Here is a 23992-nt window from a genome sequence, read left to right on the forward strand (position 1 = left end):
GGCCTTGTGGGAAAGGACTCACATTGGAGATGTTTGTGGAGGACTGTCTCCCATGGGTGGGACCCCACACTGGTGCAGTGGAAGAGTGTGAGGAATGACCCCCTGCCCCCAACTAAGAAAGAAAACAATTAGTGAGGAACTGACCTGAAACCCCCATTCCCTGCCCACACATAATGACAGGGAAGAAGGGAGTGAAATCCTGACTAAAGTGAAGTCTGCAAAGAAGGGAGGAGTGTGGGGAGGTGTTTTAAGATCTGGTTGCACTTCTCATTATCCGACTCTGGTTTCACTGGGTGTGTAGTGTAAATTAATTAGAGAGTTTTTTTTCCTTTATTCTGTGTGGAGTCTATTTTGCCCATGACACTACCTGCAGAATGATCTCTCCCTGTCCTTATCTCAACTCCTAAGCCTCTCAATATATATTTTCTCCCTTGTCCAGCTGAAAAGGGCAGTGATAGACTGACTTGGTTGGGTGTCTGGCCTCCAGCCAGGGTCAAACCACCACAATTTCATAATTTCTTCTGCACCATAATGAAAAATGCCACAAGTTTCTGAGAATAAAAAGTATGGTAAACATGAGGAGAACCTGATTATGCATTGATAAGCATGCTATCAGGCACCCTAGAAATTACTTCTGCCTGAGGCTGTGCAAGTAACTAATTTTCCAGTTTGGTTGCTGAACTGAAAGAAAAAAACACCCCAACAAGCCGTTATCCATTACCAAAATGAAAATCCAACGTGGTTTGCTTTATTCAAACAGAACGTTTTTCCTTTTTTCATAGCTGCTAGAAGTAAAGCATAGTGGATAAAAAGACTGGAGGGTTGCTACAAGTATCATCTTTTTCCCCAAAGTTACAGGAGGTAGTACACATATCCAAACATCTGTAAATTCCAGATTAATTGTTTTGAAAGAGTATCTGAACCCAGAAGGGAGTTTGAACTCAAAACACGCTAGGGAGCAGTTCAAAGTGTTCTTCAATGAGACTTGTGGTATCTTTTGCTGACACCATTTCATTTTCCATGAACAGTTATTAATCAACCCCAGTTACTATATGCAGTGTTACAGATATTGCCCTAAAAAGTAGTAGACACTTGGAATGCAGACACATATACATACATGCAGACACTTGTCTGCACAATAAAGCATTGCACTGAGATAATTTAGTTACCTTCAAATGACCTGCTGGAGATGTAGGGAAGCACTGCAGAACAACACCCAGGTGCTTCCGCTGTCTTGCAGAACCAACATTACCGCAGTAGCATGGTGTTGTACTGGCAAAAGGAATAATTTTGCCTGTCAGCAAAACTAATTATACTTGCTAGACTGCCATGCTTCTGGCCCTGAAGCTAACCACAGACCTGTTTGTCTTAGCCCTGCGCTTCCAAACTCTATGTAGTTTTTAATGTTTCCTTCAGCTTCTTATGTTAAATCCTGTAATAAACTTAATTTCATGCATTGTAGTGGAGTACACAACTACCTCAGAAAGATGGATGAAAGCACTAAATACATTTCTCCAGTCCGGATTGTTTGACTTCACAGTAGTTGTAAATTCCCAAATAGTTAAGATTGCCAATCTCCCATACTGAAGGCTTTGCTATTCTCAAGTTGTTTTCATACCATCACATTTTAATTGTAAGCAAGTTGAAAAGTAACATTTAGGAGGGAAGGAAAGATCTGAGCAAGTTGCTTGAAAGACAGTGTTTATTTTGCAAACATACTCGCATGACCTATGCAATTAAAAAAACAATGAAGATACCTAAGCTGTTTGTGTAGGCTTTGTGGGTTTGCATGAAGTCAAAGAGTTTTCCAGCTTGCAATAATAGGCACTCTTCACATCAGCCTGTGCTGCAGCAAGTGGATTTCATTCATGGAAATTATAAACTTTATCTCCTAATACTTGAATATGCATTAAAATATTTTTATAGCCAAGGGGGGTGGAAGGGAGCAGGGGAAGTGAGTGAGATTCATTACAGAGTTGTCCAGATTTGTGTCGGAAAAAGCTTCCATGCACCAGGAGACTAAATAGGGTACAATTCTTCAGCTTGGAAAGAGAGATGAGCAGGGGTATGAGGGAAGTCTACAATGTCACGAGTGGCATGGAAAAGGTTACTGTAGAATGATTACTCATAATTTATAACAAAACAAGAACTGGAGATAACCCAATCAAGTCATCAGACAACAACCCTATGACAAATTAAAGGAAGTTCTGTTTCACAGAAAGCATAATTAGGGTGAAATTCACCATCACAAAACTGTGGGGAGGACAAAATATACATATACCATAACACTAGAAGAATGGAAACTGGGAGACTACAAGCCTTTAAATACAGTTGTTCCGTTGCACTTCACATGAAAATAGTCTCTCTCAATCAACAGCATGTTACTTCTTTCTCTACTCTGAACACATTTCCCATTCCCAATAAATGCTTGTGTTTTTCTTGCTCACTTGGGCAAGAAGCACTGCCTGGAGGCTGCTGAGCAGGAACAGATCAAATGCAGTTCCAGGGAACGGCACCCACCTCACAATATTTATCTTAAACTCCTTGCTTTGCAGAGGATGGTCTTGCTGCTGAGATTGATATACAATGAGAGAAAGCTTATACCCAATGAATTATTACAATTATTCACTCATAATCTAAAACTTACTTGGTTCTTGGCCTTTGCTTCTGGTTTTACTCTAGAACTGTAGTCTAACATTCAGCAATATAACGAATGATACTGCCACTGTGGGCAGTTATTTGTGATGACCACATAAAATAGGGTGAACATTAAACTGAATTTTAAAATAAAAGAGTCCATCTGTTCCCCTTCTCCTCAGCAACACTTTCAAAGCCTACTTGCTAACTCCTGCATGATGACCAAAAATGCTCTAACAAGAGATCTTTGCTCTTGCTCATAAAAATATATTTATCAAAACTGTCACTTGGGACTGTTACTACAAATGCATCCCATATGAGGACAATCACTGTAAGACTCAGAGGAAGAAACCTTATGTTTCAGTTGTGGTATCTGTCGCTCAGAGCCAACACCAACTCTAGAAGACTCTCTACATTCAAAATCAAGGAACATGTTCTTTCACGTTAAAGTTGCACAGAAATACCAAAGAAAGGCTTTAGCATTTCACATTACAGTTCTCAATGTAAAAAGGCTACAATTTTTAGGTCAGAGCATTTGAATGAGACAAGAAAGTCTAATGAAAACATTCAGTGCTTGTTAACATGTAATATTGGTACTTCAGGGAACAAAAATACAGGAATTATGACAAAGAATGAACTAGGTCAGCAATGTCTCTTTTCCTCTCAAACAGTCTTGAGTGTTGCCAGCTGGAAACTTTGGCTATGTTATGCCACAGCTACTGCAGAATAATTTTGCAGCCTGTAATCATGTCAATTCCCACCCTGCTTTTAGGGGTATTTTAATGTAGTGTGAGAGCAGCCATAGAAAGTATTTTGGTGGTACTACTTAGCACGTTTCACCACTATATTGATTTTTACACTGTGTTACATAAAGTTATTTTCACAAGTGTAGGAGAAGAGAGTATCCTCTTCACTGACCTGTGGACTGCATTGGAAAAATATTTACAGGAGTCTCTAGGTACACCATCAACAACAATGGTACTTACACGTAATGGTTTTACTTTCTTGTGTTTCTATATGCATATAAAATAAGGCAGATTGCTAATGTGCTAACTAGAGAAACACAAAAATTAGTATTATTTTCATGCTCGATTCCAGAAGCAGGTTTACAAAGGCACAAATGGCAGGGTTGCCTAAATCCCATGGAAATTCACTTATGGCACATTATATGCCTTTGAAAATCTTCAGCTCTGGATTACAGAGCACCGGAATCAAACCTAAAGGCTTTGATCCTAATACCATTTTTACACAAAAATGCATTCACTCAATTCATAACAAGTACTTAAGGACACACATTATTTCAAACATAGAAATAGACTTCCTAGAGAAATAGCAGGTTAAAGGAAGTAAAGGTGTGCAATGTACATAAGCTGTGAGGACTCCACTATCTTGTACAGAAAGCTTTGAATGCCACTCAAGTCCTTTACTGGCATAAGTTATGATCATTCCAAAGAGGTCAATGTATTCCAGCATGGGCCTCTATTACACATACACAGAAAGAAAAATCGAACTCAAGCCTTAAAGATGAATAGACCTTAGTAGGTTTAAGATCCAGACCTGTGAGTAACAACAGCAAGCTCCAGAATATAGCGTTTTTTTCTCATTACTTCCAAATCTGCTTGGAAGACTGATTGATCAAATTATGTGAAATAAACAAACTATTAAGGTGGCTTTTGAGAAAACGAATAGGTTGTTACTTATTCATGTACACTAAGGCATCTTCTCTCCTAAATGTAGACTTCTATTTATAGGTGTTATGAATGCAAGCAGGTTATTGCACACATAGCCAGAAGAGAATTATTTACAGCATATGTAATGCCTTCCCAAAAACATCCATGCAGAAAAAAAACCCAGTATCTTAGACTGCAACAGTACATCAGCTTTGCCTCAGCCCTAAAATACATTCCCTCTGGTGCTGGAGCTGACAGTAGTCATGGAGTCAGCCTGCAACTTCTGTGTGCGATGCAGATGAATAATGAAGAGTGTGCATGCACTGGGGAGCTGAAGCAGGTTGGGGGAGGCAGCACCCCTCCTTTGCAGTGGAAACATACACATACCCTATCATGTACTCAGCAGCAATGTGTCCTGGCCTGTGGTTCACATAACTGCAGTCATCTCACCCCCTCCCCCTCCAAAACAAACACACAAACAAACAAAAAGAACCAAAAAACAGAGAAAAAGAAATAAGGCTTAGAAACTGACCTGTTTTTCATTTTCATCCTCCAGCCTCAGCCTGTCCTCTATGTAGTTCCTGGCCTGAAGGAACGCCTTCCTCTGAGCCCTTTCTGTCAAAATCCTCACAAAGACCCCATACAAATTTACACTGACAAAAAGGATTGCATTGGCCACAAGCTGTAAGAAAGAAAGAAAGAAAAGTAAATTAATATTATAAAATAGAGATTTTAATTTTACATTTCTACTCGGAGGGAAAAAAAAAAAAGGAAAAAAAAAGCATTGTCTTCAAAAATTCTTCCTTGCTGACCGTGTCTCTGACACCCCTTCCCACAACAGAACTGCAGAGAAAAAATTATGGTAGCTACCACAAAGCTGGGAAAGCAATATGGCATAATACAGAACTTCACATCTGAAGTTACTATTTCATATGATGATCTGTAGCTTATTACTTTCATTCAGCATTAGTTCTTTCACCACCCCTTTGGCAGATGTGCCCATCTAATAAAGAAAATGGTATCTTCAGCTTTTGTTCAGTTGTGAGGACCCCAAAATTATTCTCCTATGCCTTTGTAAAGTAAGGATACTATTGTCCCTTTTTTTATATAGCTGAGAAGGAAGGCACTAACAAAATCTGTGACTAATCAAAGTGTATGCCTGGGTACCTCAAACTTTCATAACATGCAGTATGCACTTGGAAAATCTGCTTCTCTTCCCATATTGACACCTTCAGTGATAATGCTGAGGTTTTTTGTGAAATCATCCAAAATATCACTGGTATCCTGCAGCAGACCTCTCAGAAGGTGCTGAGCATCTCAAAATGATGGCCCATTGCAATGCTATATGCAGGGACAATGAATTATTTTGAAATTACTTCTATGAACAGTTTTGATGAAGGACACATAATGACCAAATTTCCCTACTGTTTTTTTTTTTTTTTAATGTTTTTACAATGTGGGATAAAGGTAGTTATTGAGCGTAAATAACACAGCAGTGACTTGCACACAGCCTCCCTATCTAAGAAAATCTTGTGTAAGTTTCACCACATCTGTGACATCTGAAACATGTCTTCAGATGGTAAATTTTGCAATGCAATGTAGTGTTTGTTTAGAAAGGAGTTAATGAGAACTGTTTACTCAATATCTTTTCAGTCCCTTTCTCCATATTTGCTCAGTTACTACCACAGCATCATGTTAAGAATTCATGGAACTCATAAATTCCAAAATTTCAGAAATCAGCTGGCACATAAATTAGCCAAGCTGGGTGCAATAAGAGCAAAGACAGACATTATAGCAAGTAACACAATTCATGTTAAATTCCTACCCATGTAAAATAGTTCATAAAGACCATATAACTGACATTTATTTCTTAATTCAAGGTACACATTTCAAACTAGTACCTCTCTACTGTTGCATGATCTGCTAGCATGAATTGGAGACCGCTGCCCTTGTTTGCACAGCACAATGAGTCCAGCTGTGCCAACAACACAATCATTTTAAAAAACCCCAAACAACCACTGACATAATTGTAGAGTATTCTTACTAAGAGGACTAGGGTTAAAGGTTTGGATTAAGAAAACATGGTAATCAACAATCCATAATGTCTAGAAACTCCCTGCTGATTTTGGAGAACTTCTGGGAAATGCTTCATCCTACAAAAATAAGAAGGAATTTTCTGATGTGTGTAACTAATGACAGTATACATCTCCATCTCCTATGATCTCAGTATAGTGGGGAGAATCCAAAGATTCATTCTGGATGGGTTCTCCAGGCCTTCATGGATTCACAAGTCCTCTAACTTTTACCTTCATACTTGGTTGTTGTTGAAAGGACATCAACAACTTCTCTCCAGACATTCTTACCAGTGCAAAATCAGATACCCTGTGACAATAAAGGGAGCTGTGCTAGCATTAGTGTTTTCTTTCTTCTCAGGTATCCAAAAGAAACAGTTTTCTCACAAGAGCTAACACCAGTGAAGGATGGAGGTGTGGCTTCCTCCTAGAATGGCAAAACTTGGGTCCAGGTGTTATCAGTCAGATGAATTTAAACCTAAGAATCTTATATACCAGATAGTTACATGTCATGTGTCAGAGATATAAATACTGATGGCAAAACTCTGAAAATGAAAAGCAGTACATTAACATATTATTTCACAACACAGGCTGAGCATAAACAGCCTGCCATCCCTACCCTGCTTCATTTTGTTTCATCACAGAAGACTGAATTATCTTCTCAGCACAAGTTAAAGTCTGCTAAAATGAAATTACGGAAGAAATTCCAGTAGAATCCTATTTTTAGAGGCATGAATACAGCCACACTCACCTTATTCCTGCATTTTATCATTCTGAAGTGTAGTGACAACAGTGTATTTTAAAGCTGATTCTTAGAAGTGCAATGGAACAAAACCAGAAAGGATTTGTAAAGGCCACAGAATAAACAGTCAAGCCAGTTACAGGCAGTGCAACTGCCCGACCCCATTCATATACAAAAGAGCTATCAAGAAATAACACAGGGTGCAAAATTAATGCTGTCTTCATGCACTGATATCAGGGTGGCCTGAGATATAAATAATTACTTCTAGAGATAATTAAAAAATAAAAATTAAAAAAAAAAAAGAGCAAACTCGGTTTCTTGAACTGGAAGCAGTAAAAAGATCATATGTTGTAACTGCCAGCTGTTTTGGGACTATCATTACAATTTCCCTCAAGCAATGGTGATCACCTGGACTAGGGGTAACCAGTAGGTGGGTTCCTGCAATCATGCAGCCACTTTCAGACTCAGCAGGGTAAGTAATTTTCCGACATACTTTGAAAAGTTTAAGATAAAACAGAGGCTTAGCTGTCAGCTCTGGCCTGCAGGGAGACAGGGAAAGTGATAAAGCAAGTAAAAGATTCATAGATCTCAAAATGTGAGAAATGAAAAGTAGGGCAGATTGTCTCCTGAGGTAAGAGTTCCTTCCCTCCATGACCAATTTTCCACTTAATTAATAGTTTTTTTTCCCCAATAGCAAACTGCATACATCTCTCTCTCTAGGTTTCTCAAATGCATGCCATTTCCTGGTCCCTTTTATTTTAATATGCAAATATGTACCTCCCTGTATACACACATATATAACTGACACACATTCTGTTCTGTAACTCCAGGAAAGATTGAGATACTTGCTGTTAAAACTAAGCATCTTTGAAGAGGTACTGAGGCATCCAAGTCTGTTGAAATATCAAGGAATTTAATTTTAAATGTTTCCAATATTACTCGTACTACTGTTTAGGATCAAAAAACCCTGCTCTTCAGGTTTTACCATCACCCTCTATTTACAGCACCACCAAGGAAACAATGTACTTAATGCAATACAAAGAGACTCAAAGATATTTTTATGCTGAAACCTCTTTAAAACACTATTATTCTCTCATTCCATAATGACATTACAAGTCAGCCAGAATAAAGATAGTGCATCAGGGTCATGAAAGCATTTTTAAAATGTATTAACTTTGCATTTATTGTATGCATTGTGCATTCTGCATATCTGCTGTACTTCAGTACCGACACGCTGAACTTTAAGCTGCGTTAGTCCTTGGCAGGGTACACTTTCTATTGCTGGATGAACTCCAGCATGGTTCCTCATGGTTCCTGGCTCTAGAGGGTATTACCAAAGGCAGACTTCCAACACAGAAAGCTAGTTCTTGTTTGCTGCCTAGTCAGTGAAGAGGGACTGGTAGAACAATATTTTGACCGCATTTCTCTCCCTTCTGTATTTTGCTTCATTGACTTTCTTGTGCCTCAAATTAATTTTGGTAGGGAACACAAACAGTGCAATACAGCAACACCCATTAAGGAGTAAGCAAAGAATTCTGTAGGTAAGAAGTACGTAACATGCACAAGCATACACAGGTCTTGAAGAGTTTAATTAAGATCTATATTTTTTGCTCAGAAACATCTCCCACTTCTTGAGTCACTTTTGGGATTAGTTGGGAGACTCTTTGAAGAGTCTCACAAAACTTTTCTCTCTATTCCAGGTAGGATTTATTCTCCATGTTTTCTTCCTGCATGTGTACATTTGTGCATGCACTTGCTCTCCGTCAAGCAAATGGTGAAAAATTCTTCTATGTGTTATTGTTTGCTTTTTGAGAGGACTCTGCTTACTCAGCAGTCTAATTCTGCTGTCAGGTAAACAGTTGCATAGTAGATGCTTCAAAACAAAGGCTGATTTTCATTGTGGAGTAGCTTTCTGTTTGTTTCACAAAATTGCCTCATAGAAAAATGTGGCCGTTTCACAAAGGACTTCTGGAACACTCAAATACTTTTTTTATAAAGTGAAATTCATGTGAGTGAATATTGAAATACTGAAGTAGACTAAATGAGAAATATAAATTGCCAGAGAAGAATACTTCAGGAGACTCACTCAGAACTTTATTGTGCTTTCTAAAAGCTGACCTTCTAGTGTCAATGGGAATGAGAAGGGATTTCAGTAATTGTCACTCCCAGGATTATGATTTAGTGGCTAATATTAAGTAATTTATTGTCAGCAGCATAAGGTCTTATGCTATCCCATGAGGTAGGGAAGAGTGGAGTATGTAGGAAATACGTACAGTATTTCCAGGTGAAGGCTGAAATTTGCAGGAAAGACAAGACCAATTTTGCCGTTCTTGTGTGCCTTAAACCTGTTAAGAGGTATGAAGGGCCTGATTTCTCCAGTTTTCCCTGTTAACTGAATTTTACTGCAAGAAATTTCTGTGCCACTATTGTTGTTCCTGTTATGTAAACAATGTAACATATACTAATTCTGTCAAAATCCTTAGAAATATGTCTACAAAATACATTATTGTAAAATACAAATGTATGTTGTGAAGCATGCCTCTAAGGAAAGAGGCATCAACAGCTTACCAAAATGAGTCAGTTATTCTACTAATAAAGCTCTTGAAGAGCTAGGCAAGACTGTTCTGTTTATGTAAATTGCTGATATGAACACGATCAAGACCTTTTACAAATTTAAACAGAAATAGTTTCTCTTTATCCCATTATGGAAAACATTGCTATTACAGGAGTACAGTATTTACAGCACAGGACTCCATAAAAGAGAATACACAGCTGCCTCTTGAACCTCACATGGCTTTGTTAAGTTCAGTAATTCACTTAATCAAATCACTTTGCAACCTTTTGAGAACACTTAATTACTACATCTGCTCCCTCTGCTGAAGGGGTGTAATGTAGGAGCAGTGAATTCCTCTTTAGTTCTGTCTGTGTCCCAGATAGAACATCCTCCTACCAGAGAGGGCAGCCAAACAAATATTCTCCAGATTAAATAAAAGTATTCCCATTTAGACTAAGCATCCCTCTCTTACATTTGCTAGTTTTTGTCCTACATGTATTATGGCACACACTAAGAAAATACTGTTCTGCTGTGGTGTTCTCTAAGGTTTCTGTCTTTCTTTGCACCCCTCCTGAATCTACAGCATTAGTGGAATTAGTGGCTATTTATTTCACTGGTAATAAATAGGTTCACTAGGTGTTGGAATATCAGAATTAGGGTTGATTGAATTATACATTTTTGAAACCTAAACCTTATGTATTATTGCAGCTTAAAATCATTCTGATAAAGATATCTGTGACACCAAATATTTGTTTTGCTGAAGTCTCGGAGCGCCAACTGCCTGCCCATAAATGCTGTCACTCAGGTGTGTGACATTAATTTTAGCCACCTGTGTTTCAGACTCTGAGGAGATATGCCTTTCTTGGTGAATTTTTGAAAGGAAGTTACAATTCCATCATTTTTCCCTTTCGCATTAACAACAAATTAAGTCTTTATTTTGAATTACCCAGACTTCTGGATTTTTTAAATTTTATTTTTTATTTGTAAGGAACACAGAAAAAAGCACTTATGCAGAATAACTTTTGTTCTTACCTTAACTTTGTTTTTAATTAAAAAAAAGACAGCTGATTTTTATGGAATAGGAAAAATACCAGACAGGACTTGCAGGTAATATACAACAGAACACTGATATATGAAATTTTAGAAAAAAGCAATAAAGAACTGGATGGAAAATATAGCAGTAGCATACAATCTGAAACACCTTCGAGCACAACTTCTCAATCACTTCAAACCATTCCAAAGAAACGGTCATAAAAGCTGTGGCTTAGGGAGGGGGGAGGGAAAAGGAGGGAAATGGTTGGTGCAACAGTAATGTTTGAGTCTTGCCAAATATAGGACTGGGCTATTGCACTTCAGAAATTCAGTAAGAAAACACCCTAATTCGTCTCTGTATGAAGCCTGCTTTTCTACATAACATGTGAGCACATTTCTGAACAGGTTCTTGTCAGAATGAGAAGAAGATTCATTACTTCTCTCGGTTTCATACTCCATTAAGCCCAGTTGAGGTTACTATCAGCGATCTTTCCATACATCAAACTATAACTTACAGATAGATAATTGTAGGTTACTTTTATACAAGGCAACAAAAGCCACAAGAATTGTTGGGGTTCTTGCAGACAGAAAAGAAAAAGTGAAGTATATTACATGTGAAACAAAAATAATTTGCCAGACATCCATACTAATGAATCAAATCTTGGTACCCAACAGAACTGGCTTATATACACGTTCTTTCACTATAGAAGAGGCTATGAATGACTTTCACATAACATATGAAGGCTTTAATACCTCAGCTGTAGCTTTTTCTAAGTGTTGTATTATGGTACTGTATTCCAGAGTGTGTAACAGGTTCACAGCAGAAAATGTATATATACTTATACAAATAATTGTATATGTTGCAGTCGCAGTCACTTCCATCTGTGTAAAGCTGCATCGGTAGATAACGGGAAGGCAACTGATGTCATCTACCTGGACTTGTGCAAGGCCTTTGACACAGTGCCCCACCACATCCTTATCTCTGAACTGGAGAGATGTGGATTTGATGGGTGAACCATCCAGTGGATAAGAAACTGGATGACAGAACGTGGACAGAGGGTGGTGGTCAATGGGTCTATGTCCAGGTGGAGGCCGGTGACAAGCGGTGTCCCCCAGGGGGTCTGTCTTGGGACCGGTGCTCTTTAACATCTTTATCAATGACATGGATGATGGATTTGAGTGCACCCTCATCAAGTCTGTGGATGACACCGAGCTGAGTGGTATGGTTGACATAATAGAAGGAAAGGAAGCCATCCAGAGGGATCTTGACAGGCTGGGAAGGTGGGCCTGGGTGAACCTAATGAGGTTCAACACTGCGACGTGTAAGGTGTTGCACTTGGGCCGGAAGAATTCCAGACATAGATACAGAGTGGGAGGATTGCCCATATATACTTAGGACCTGTCTCTTGTCAGCTTTAGTTTAGTTGTCAGTGTTTTCTGTAAAAAACTCAAAAGTGCTCTACAATGCTTTGCCAGTAAACAGTGCTGGGGCAGAGAACTCATTCCGTTGGCCAGTGATGGAGCTGATGATAAAACATGGGTCTTCCATGTGCTGGCTCTTTTCTCCAGCAGTTCAGTCTTGCTCTTGTCAGGCCCAGGAACTGTGCTACTGGGGCTGCACCATCTATTTGGTACTGAAACGGTGATCTCCTGTGCTGTACACAGGCTACTTCCAAAGAGGGCTTGAATTTTGCTCCTGGAAGGTTGAGTGCATAAAACCTAGGAAGTGCAATGCTTATCTTTAAAGCCTCTAAGTGCTTTTTTGAAATTTAACTTCAGGGGACTTACTCAAGACCTGGGAGAAAGCTAATGGGTACAACCAGGTTCCCAAGCCAGTATATATCAGTTAGGTATGATCTCAGGCATATTGCAGATGAGAAAAAACCCCACAAGGTTAAGTTCAAGCAGCTGTCCAAACACTACACTGTAATGGAGTCATTGGGCAATTATGCTGAAATACATTACTTAAGGTCATACACAGCAAATTCAAGTTATTTTTGATGACCCAAAGAGTGTCAGGTACACATTTTTCGTATCAAGCATGGGACCTCATATTTATTTTACGCCACTAAAGAAAGTTTGCCACAAAAATGTCAAGAAGTATATAGAAGTCTTCTAACAAGTCACCAGCAAATTAAATTGCATGACTAAACTCTGAGGCCCTGGTTCTCACTCACTGCCTAAACATCTGGTCCTTTTCCAGATGACTGAATGCAGCCAGAGATAGAGGGAAAAGTGCATACGCTGTTGCTCCGGCTGCCTGTGTACTGCTAAGTGAAAATGTAACTGCGTTAGGACTGAACTGATCTCAGTCAGTTTCCCTTTCCATCAGGATTGCCTGCTAGACCTGGCAAAGGCCGCCTTGTATCTCTTTTCTCTTTTTTTTCCCCTTCATGCAGATACTTGAAGCAGTTGGTGAATGATGTCAGTTCTGGTCAAACGTCCTGAAAAGATGAAAGCGTTTGCCTTAAGGAAACTATGTTCTCTTACACAGAGCCCATTTACTTTTCTTCTATTGTGCTTTGCAAGTTGCAAGAGCTGTCTCTGCAGACAAGATTTTCATTCTGCAGGGTCATTTAAGCTATGGTATCTTTTGTCAGTGTTGGCACTTGAGAGCTTTAATACTGTCAAAGTTGGAAAGGAGCAGTTTAAGCAGAAGAGATCGAGAATGCTAGCCATTTACTTTTCAGCTTTTTGCAAAGAGAAACCAGCTATACAGCATGTCACTAAGCAACTGATCAAACAAGCAATTAATGGAAGATTTAAATAATATATTTCTGGTCCTACTTACACTTGAGAGACTTATTAAGAAAACAAAATTAGACCTATGTTTAATTATTCTGTTTGACAACTGAATTAATCAGTCAATGGTTTCAAGAGATGGTAAATAAATTCTAAAGATTTAGGATGACAGCACCAAAATGTATTCATTTTCAGCTAGTGATCCTAAAAATCAAGTTGCTATATCTCTATGCTATATGATTAAAAATAGTCTCAATGTGGTAAAAAATGGATGCATGATTCTGTGGTTAGGAATTTGTGTAGTTTTCCAAAATGATTCATGCAAACTTCATTGCTAGATCAAGACCTTAGAAAAAACAATATGCCAATTTTGTGAGGAACAAGATGGTTTTAAAGATCTATTATGAGAACATATGACAAATATTTTCTTGCATTGTATGATTGTCTTGTCTTGTGTGCACTTCTGGTTCTGTTTTAATGTAACTTCAATTATATGGCAAAAAAAATGTATTTTGGAAAGAATTCACAATATTGTGAATGTCAAGCATTTAAAAACACTGAGCTGGACTGGAGAAATAAGTCAAAGTATTAAATCACAAACCTGGAGGAGGCTAAGAGATAACAGAATATGGACACAAATCAAGTATGTTTTTGAAAAAGGAGGAATAAATGGGTCCAAAGGGAAAATAAAAAAAAAGAAAGAAGGAAAATAATCTTAAAAAGTGGAAGTAAAACATGACTACTCTGAGCAGAAAAAGTAGTAAGAGAGCTAGAACTACAGATATGATACCAAATTTAGAGAAAATTTAGCACAATCTTGAACACAGTGCTTTTTTTTTTTTTGGCCAATGACGTATTTTATTCTGCCTCATTATAGAGGGGTTTGCAAGGTTCTTTTACTTGAATGAAAGAGATGATAGGTAAGGATCATGGACTGCTATTCTTTGAATTGTGAACAAGGTGTCTTCCTGGGCTGGTTTTTTTTTGCTCCCATAGCTACAAAAATGCTCAGAAGCTCATTCCAATGAAATTCATCCTTCCTACAAACTGACCAGTGAGTCTATTTTCTGCTTTAAATGTCATTAGATCCAGTTAGCTTAAGGCTGTCCATCAAATTAAGAGTATGCAGTTTTAAGAGAAATGGTGTTTTTGCCATGTACATGTTATAAGAGATTATAAACAGCAGAATATTATGCCCTGGAAAAGACGAGAGTGGGATTTAACTGAGTTATCGAGAATTTTGAAAATTACAGAGCAAAATAAAATACATCAGGAATTTGTTATTCTCCTTCAAAACACATGAGACAGGGTAGACAATATGTTAAAGCCAAAAGCAAGCTGTTCACTGGTAAAAAAGAAAGTCAATTGCAACTACTGTAATATGCCATGTTATATTACATCTTTTGTAACTGTACACAAACTCCTTCTTAAAGGTGTGCTGTGCTCTTTTTAATAAAGAAATGAAGAAATAACACATATGCAATAGGAAATATATTCTTCAGTGTGGATATATTTTTTCTTTCTTATAGACTGAGCTTTGCTTAGTCTTTGTATGACCCCAGAGATGCAAGATAAATCAAGAACTGCATCTGACTACCTTCATAACATTATGAAAAATACCCAACAGGTGTGGGCTTATAGCTGGAAAGAGGTGGTGCTCAGGATGGCGACATTATGTGTGTTTTAAGAGAGATTATTTTGCATCAGTGTAGCTGTAGCATCAGCCCAATTTCCAATGAAGTCTCTTGTCTTAAAGACACAAGATGCATTACAAGAATACAGATAAGAGATTCAGGATTCTTCTCTTCCCTCTCTCCCCCCCAACACAAACACCAAAAAAAATGAGATTACTTTTTAAAAATGATCCACTAACCTGTAAGTTGCAAAGGATTTGTATCATAAAGATTGCACAGGTACAGGAAAAGTTGGCACATCACAGAGATGTGATGAAACATGTGAAGCATAAATTTATATAAAAGGGGCTCATAATAAGAGCAAATATAGCACCATTGATTATACACTATATACATATATGAGCAAGCTCAAATATAGACAGAAGTCTGGCAGAGGCTTCTTACTCTATGGACAATCTTTGCTACCTACAGAAAGATTGAAACAATGATCACTTATTAATTCAGTAATGTGTCAACCATTTTAACATTTCCTAATGTTTCCTGAATGGTCTAGAAAAAAGCTACTAAATAAGTAGTTTCTAAAACATTATAGGATGGTGTCAGAAACAATCCTGAAAATTGTAACTCTGTAAGAGGGGATTTAAAAATGAGATATGTAGTATTGAATTAAACCTTCATAATAATTGTACAGATATTTAGACTTTTTTAAACCAGAAATGTAATAATTTCACTGTACACTATTTCTGAAAATTTTTCTCTTTCTGTATTTAAGAATAAAATCAGATGTGCAACATACACTTTTGCAACAACAACATACTACTAATTATATTTATGACTCTGTAAAGTCATATTATGCTAATGAAGAGCTTGGTTTACTGTTATAATTATTAGACTTTTTTATGTATGTTTCTGATATGAAGATATCAATAATGAAATTTTTATGTCAAATGCTTCACAAATTTTCTTGGCTAAGTTCTAATGCACTATCTCTTGGGTGATTGTCCCAAATGCTCTGACAAAATATCCACATTAGCTGTTCACATTTCTTTAAAAAATCCTAACTTACAAAGACAGATTCATTAGGGAAAGATCTCTTGCCTTCAGCACTAAATACCAATGAACTGATTCTAATTCCCCCAATGAAGTAATCTTAAATACTTCTTAAAAGAACATGCTGTCAAACCCTGGGTCATGTGGTACTTGATAATTGAGGTGCTAGCAAAAATGAGATGAGAAAAAAATGTAGGTGTTGGATTAGTAATTTTGGAACAGGATGAGTTTTTGTAAGCAGGATGAACTTCATAGAAACAAAGAATGGGTCAAAACAAAACTGAGAACCAGAGAGTTTTGACAAGGTGAAAGATCACACAGTTCAAGAGTATACATCCTTTGCAGGCTAAGTGACAAAAGATTACTTAGACTAAGGACAGCTGCAGGGAGAAACAATAAAGAGCAGCTTGAAACAGTCAAGTGCCATATAAACAGAGTGTAGAAAGTGAACAGTCAGACAAAATGGGTATGTGCTTCTGTGTCAATACAGAAGGGGGAGGCTGGGATGAATACTGAATGTGAAATATCGTATTAGGAGGATATGAGAAAGAAAATAATCAGCGGGACACCGATCCAAGATGCAAATTACATGGGGAAGAAACAAAAGGTAAGTCCACTGGAGTAGTGCTATGCATAAAAGGAAGCATGCATCCCAACCAGGTGATAAAATGTACAGAGATGTAACAGTATCTCCATGGATTAAAATATAATTATTTAGGAAAAGCATATTAATAGGGCAAGGCTATCACAGCCTCAGGAGAATGGAAAGAGGGAGTATGATTCACTTGGTACACTTCAGAGTAGATGGCAGTACAAAATATAGACTTCAAGGGAGGCTCCTGTCATTTCCATGCAGACTCCATCACTTTTACACTGGACCATGACACTAAGGAAAAATTTTATATCCGATAAATGAGTGCTTCCTGAAGCAGCTAAATGGGGAACTAACAGAAGGAGAAACACTCCTGAGTGTTTTTCTGACCTCTTTCCTCATCTCTGCTTCAAAATGTAACTGTCAGAGTACAAGTAAGCACAAGGTACTCAGAAATAACCTAGCAGGAGAAAAAGAAAAAAAAAAAAACAAACCAAACCACAAACCAGAAAATACACAGATAGTATTTGACTTCAGAAGGAGGAACTATTGATATTTGCAAGGAACATATCAGGGAATCTGTCTTACAATGAATTATCTGTAGTACAGTTTATAAACAAAATCCCAAATTTAGGGGATCAGATTGCTAGGACCAGGCCATATTCTGCTAACCATTCCTACGATGGTTAGGTTTGGAAGTGACCTTAAAGATCACCTAGTTACAAGCTCCCTGCAATGGACAGGGACATGTTCCACCAGACCAGGTTGCAAAAAGCCCCTGGCCTTGAACACTGCCAGGGAGGGGGCATCCACAGATTCTCTGGACAACTTTTTTCAGTGCCTCCTCACACTCAGTCAAGATTTTTTTCCCTAATATCTAATATAAATCTACCCTTTCAGTTTACATTATCCCCTGTCCTATCACTACACTCCCTGATAAACAGGCCCTCTCCATCTTTCCTATAGGCCTCTTTAGGTACTGGAAGGCTGCTGTAAGGTCTCCAGGCTGAACGAGACCAACTCTCTCAACCTGTCCTTGTAGAAGAGGTACTCCCATTCTCTGACCATCTTTGTGGGCCTCCTCTGGACTCACTTCAACAGCTCAGTATCCTTCTTGTACTGGGAACCCCAGAGCTGGATGGACTACTCCAGGTGAGATCTCACAAGAGCTGGGTAGAAGAGCAGAATCACATCCCTTTGTCATGCTAGTTTTCATGCAGCCCGGGATTTGGTTGGCTTTCTGGGCTGCAAGTGTGCAATGCTGACTCATGTTGAGCTTTACTACAATCAATACTCCCAAGTCCTTCTCCTCAGGGATGCTCTCTGTTCATTCCCTGCCTAGTCTGTAGTTGTGCTTGGAATTGTGCTGACCCATCTGCAGGGCATTGACTTGGCCTTGTCAAAATTCATGCAGCTCATATGGGCCCACATCTCAAGCCTGTCAAGGTCTGTCTGGATGGCAGCCCTTCGCTCCAGCATGTTGACTGCACCACACACCTTGGGGTCTTCAGCAAACTTGCTTAGTGTGCACTCAATCCTACTGTCCATGTTACCAACAAAGATGTTAAACAGCACTGGTCCCAGTACTGACCCCTGAGGAACGCTATTTGTCACTGGTCTCCATTTGGACATAACCACAACTCTTTGAGTGTGACCATCCAGCCAATTATCTGATCAACCAAGTGGCCCATCCATCAAATCTATGTCTCTCTAATTTATAGAAGAAGGATATCATGCACAATACCGTCAAATGCTTTGCACAAGTCCAGGTAGATGACGTCTGTCAATATTCCCTTATCCACCAGTGCTGTAACCCCGTCATAGAATGCCCCCAAATTTGTTAGGAATGACTTGCCCTTGGTCAAGCCATATTGGCTGTCACCAATCACCTCCATATTTTCCATATGCCTGAGCATAGTTCCCAGGAGGATCTGCTCCACGATCTTGCTAGGGACAGAGGTGAGACTCATTGGTCTGACGTTCCCTGGGCTACATTTCCCCTTTTCCAGTCAACGGGAACTCCAGATGGGCACAATTTCTCAAATACGATGGAGAGCAGCTTAGCTACCTCATCCACCAGTTCCCTCAAGACCCATGGATGCATCTCATCAGGTCCCATGGACTTGTGCACCTTCAGTTTCCTTAGATGTTCTTGAATCTGAACTTCTCCTACAGTGCATGGTTCTTCATTCTCCCAGTCCCTGCCTTTTCTTTCTGAGACTTGGACAGTGTGACTAGAGCCCTTGCTTCTGAAGACTGAGGCAAAAAATCTGCTGAGTACCTTGGCCTTTCTTCTATCCCTGACAATCAGGTCTCCCATTTTGTTCCAGAGTGGGTGGATGCTGAACTATTGATTTTATGTTGGGCAAAGTGGTAAAAACTGAAAAACCTCAGAATCCATAGAACAAGCACAGTCAGAGAAATGTGAATGCAGTACTTTTAGAGGGAAAGTATGTCTGCAGAACATGAAGTGTGTCTCAGTTGGTGCTTTTATTTAAAAATTGATCTGAACTAGCACAAGCACCAGTCACAGGAACACTACCATTTTCTTCTAGGAGCCTCCAGCAACTTCTAGTAGTATTTTTCCTTAAGTAAAAATGCCAGCTAAAACGATAAAAAGAGATAAAATCCATGAGGTTCATTCAAAGTTCTGACAACTTTTGTGATATAAACCTACTCATTACATTGAGACGTAACAACTGCCCCATATTCTGACTACCTCTAGAACACCAGATGCATAGTCTACAATCAGTGGACTTAATTCTGCCAGTAGTCACTTCACATAATCTGGTTCCCTTGGATATCTAGATCAAAGTCAGAATCATTACATGCTTTCATCCTTAACAATTTAGCTATCCACACTGCAATCTAAAGACTAAGTTATAGCTGCTATGTCACTATTTCCAGACTATCTACATATCTCTAATATTCTGAAATTTGTTTTAAACTTTTTGAACTGTTGCATTTGCTATATTGCTTTGCTTTTTCATGTAAAAAACCCCACCAAAACAATTGTTTAAAATAGGCATATTTTCATATTGAGTAACCAAAGAATCTAATTTTATAGTCAGAATTAACCAAGCAGAAGAAATGGGGAAGGACTGAGATTAAAGTTTTGGAAAGAACTCTAAATAAATTTCAATATGTGAATATGTTTGGAACTGTGTTCATATATATATTATATGCAGTTCTACCCTTAGAGACCTGTGCTTAGAGGACACTGAGATATTTTTCCATTCCCCCTTGTCCTGACAGTGTCTACTACCCTTTTAAAAAGTTGATTCCCCTCCTGTTTGTATGTTCCCTTCAGGTACTGGAAGGCTACAATGAGGTCCCCCCACAGCCTTCTCTTCTCCAGGCTGAACAAGCCCAGCTCCCCCGGCCTCTCTTTGTAGGGTAGGTGCTTCAGCCCTCTAATCATCTTTGTTGCCCTTCTCTGAACCCTCTCCAACAATTCCACATCTTTCCTGTATTGGGGGCCCCAGACCTGCACACAGTACTCCAGATGGGGCCTCACCAGGGCAGAGTAGAAAGGGACAATCACCTCCCTGTCCCTGCTGGCCACCCCTCTTCTGATGGTGCCCAGGATACCATTGGCCTTGCGAGCTGCAAGAGCACACTGCTGGCTCATGTTAAGTTTCTCATCTACCAGAATCCCCAAGTCCTTCTCAGCAGGGCTGCTCTCAAGAAACTCTTCTCCCAGTCTGTATCTATGTTCGGGATTCTTCCGGCCCAACACCTTACACCTGGCAGTGTTGAACCTCATTAGGTTAACCCAGGCCCACCTTCCCAGCCTGTCAAGATCCCTCTGGATGGCTTCCTTTCCTTCTATTATGTCAACCATACCCCTCAGCTTGGTGTCATCCGCAAACTTGCTGAGGGTGCACTCAATTCCATCATTGATAAAGATGTTAAAGAGCACCAGTCCCAAAACAGACCCCTGGGGGACACCACTTGTCACCGGCCTCCACCTGGACATAGACCCATTGACCACCACCCTCTGTCCACATTCTGTCAACCAGTTTCTTATCCACTGGATGGTCCACCCATCAAATCCACAGCTCTGCAATTTAGAGATAAGGATGTGGTGGGGCTCTGTGTCAAAGGCCTTGCACAAGTCCAGGTAAATGATGTCGGTTGCTTTCCCTATTAGAAAGGAGAATACCGTTGGACCCAAAGTAGAAATAAAGGTACCAGGTAATTTATTTTTTTTTTCATGAAGACTCTTCCATACTACTATTCTAAATTATACACACACAAAGTGCTATTCTAATATAGGTGGAGCATACTACAATATTCATGATACTATTTACAGTTTCAGTTAAAAAATATTAAAGGTGTATAAATTACAGACACTAGTATTTTAAAGCCACAGAGAATACCATTAAGTCCACAGTCATGAAGCCACAAGTTAAAGAAGTAAAAGAGATAGCTGCAGAGAAATATTCGTGTTCATGCTCTAAGCACAGATTGGCAGACAAGCAGTAGACATCCTGCCTACTTTTAAGGCCTTAAGACAGAGAATAGCAATACTGCCAGTTAACTAGTGTTCATTTGAAAAACTTAATGAGGTGACCAAAATCCATAATCCACAAATTAATAGTCCAATATGTATGATGGAAATGGTATTGGTAGAAGCCAGCTAGGAAAGAAGGCAAGTCAGACATCACTTTCTAGGACTATCAGAACTGAACAGAAGACCAGCTAACTGCAATACCTAGTCAACAGATGCCCATCCATCACAGAGATGATATGAACTGTTAAGAAGTGAAACTGCCAAACCCACAGTTCCCAGATGGAGTAATTCTTCACAAAAGATCAAAGCTTAAAAATCAATGTCTTCGGCAGTTGCTGAAGATTCTGAGTTTCAAACAGTATTTTGATAACATTTTAAAATAAGCACCCCAGGAGAGGAGTACAAATATCAAATGTCTCTTGCAAATATACGTTACACAGTTCAGATTCAGAAATATTTAATTCAATGGCTATGCAAGTCCTTTTGTTAACAAAAAACCAACAAAGCACACACACCTTTTTCTACTCCTCTGGCAGTTTGCGAACTGCAGTTTGCTCTGGAAATTTTTGGCACTCTGGCAAACATGCTGAGGAATTCAGATGTGGTTTGAAAGCCTGGCTTGGAACCATTAAAGACAGCTAATGTCTGGCCATGCTGCTGCTATTAAGCATTCATTGGGTTAGCTTCTTACTACAGTTTGGTGATTTCAGTGCATCAGACATTAGCTGTGACATTAAAATTACTGCACAAGCTTTTATTTTTTCATGTGCAGTTAAAAGTAGTTGATGGGGCCTATGATGAAATATGACCAAGAATACATGGAAGAGCTTTTTATTTTTACCTGTATCCAAACTATCATTATGCATTTGACTCCTAAGATGGGATGAGACAGTTTCTGCACCCTGGCCTCCAAGAAAGATGCAGGCATCACAGCACTGCTGACTAAACTGCCTGAATGGATCTACCAAATCTTGTGATAGGTCGTCCCATTTGGTTTTCTCTGTTGCAGAACCCCTGGTCAACAGTTCTGCTGAGTGAGAAGGAAACAAACCACCAGTGGGACAGATTGAACCAAAGAGAGGCAGGTAGAGCACTCTTCAGGGTCCCACTAGCTGGGAATAGCAGTGTGCCATGCTCTGAATGATAATTAAGGTGGAAGAATAAATCTGTGGACACAAACAAGGTCTCTTTTGTTCTCATCACCTAAAAAAGAAGCCGTTCACAGAGCAACAGGATATGAGAAAGGGACTTTAGTGCACCTGGTGGTGTGAGAAAGTGGCTGTTGCACACAAGGCAGCTATGCACATGTATGCCTGTGTGTCACTGCACAAAGTAATGTAACAAAGGGATGTGAGACACTAACTTGGGAAAAAAAAAAAACAGACGTAGTTTCACAGTGTTTAGTACAGCCAAACTAATGTTTTCACTGTGAAGATACTTTATGTATATATACAAATATATGAAAGAAGCCTGAAACTCTGCTGTGAGAGACTACATGACAAAGATCAAGACTGAAACTAAAAATACAACAGGGAGAAAGAAATGAAGCTAGCCCTCTAACTGTGTCGGGAGATTCAAAATGGCACAGTAGGAAATCCATAGGAGAGTAAATCCCTTTCATCCCATACAGTTATCCCTTGCTGCATAGTTGGTTTTGGCTATCTCCTTTCAAGTTGTAAAGGCTTAGATCATTCTCTTCAGAAATTAGAAGTTTGCCTGAGTATCTCATGATAATTAATAATTCTGAGTTATCTAAAATACAAATTGGGCTGCCACATATGATCTATTAATGATCCCTTTAAAGTTAGAACAGCATTTTCAGAAAAATTATTTCCTCACAAATGTAGGTCAATGACTATTCCACTGATCAGATAACTGGAATATCTTAACCTACTTAAAGGAGTTTAAATTTAAACTTATTTCAAAAAATCATCCATTACAAAATGATGTGTGTGTATATAGCTATGTGATATCTGTACATGTTATGTAGATATTTATTTATATTTTATATACCTTTATATAATATCTACAAATATATGTTCCAAATTCCAGTTTTGAATGACTGAAAAAGTCATCCCAAATATTATTATAAATCGTAACATAGAAAACTTCTAATAACAACTGAAAACAACTTTTCACACTGCCCTGCCATATTGCCCACTGTCATTTCATGTAGCCAATGTTTCACAGTTTTGTAAGCAAGCAAGAAATGCTAACACTCTGATGTAATCCTGTGCAAAATATCCCTTAAAGTGCTTTATTTGTTTTTCTAATGAAATGCTTAGCCAACCCACACAGCAATATGGATACATGTTACTCTGTGAGTGTACACATGCTCCTCTGCTCCTGCCTTCCTGGAAACACACATGCAAGCCTCCTACTTTCCAAATGTAAATGGTATTAATTATGAGAAAGGACCTAAATGTTTGCAACAGGGACTTAACATTTTCATCAACATGCTTCCTCACTAAATATTAACTTAAAAATAGGGGTAATGAGGGCAGTTTGCCAAACTAGAACCAGAAGTAATGTGACTTCACCATTTCCATACAATTCCACTTTAAACAGGTACTCAAAGATACACCCACTTCCAAATGATACATGACGTGCTCATCATTAAATAAGGTCTAATTTTTATACAACTACTATGCAGTCACTCTAATGAACCATGACTCTGAGTTCTACCCTTACCCCTAACATTGGAAACTTGTAGTCAGAACAAGACAGCAGCGTTGCCGAATGGTCTGCAGT

At 38.8% G+C, this 23992-nt stretch overlaps 1 protein-coding gene across 1 annotated transcript in view; it reads right to left on the reverse strand.

Annotated features, from left to right (window-relative positions):
* ADCY1 (adenylate cyclase 1) overlaps positions 1-23992 on the reverse strand; it is a gene marked incomplete at both ends in the record, with an annotated part of 157130 nt that overhangs the window by 106104 nt on the left and 27034 nt on the right. The window contains one exon of the mRNA XM_084279872.1: positions 4840-4989. Coding sequence (XP_084135998.1) covers positions 4840-4989 — 150 coding nt within the window. The remainder of the gene's footprint in view (positions 1-4839; positions 4990-23992) is intronic.

The sequence above is a fragment of the Gallinula chloropus genome, assembly GCF_964237585.1.
Source record: "Gallinula chloropus genome assembly, chromosome: 2".
Taxonomy (NCBI): Eukaryota; Metazoa; Chordata; class Aves; order Gruiformes; family Rallidae; genus Gallinula; species Gallinula chloropus.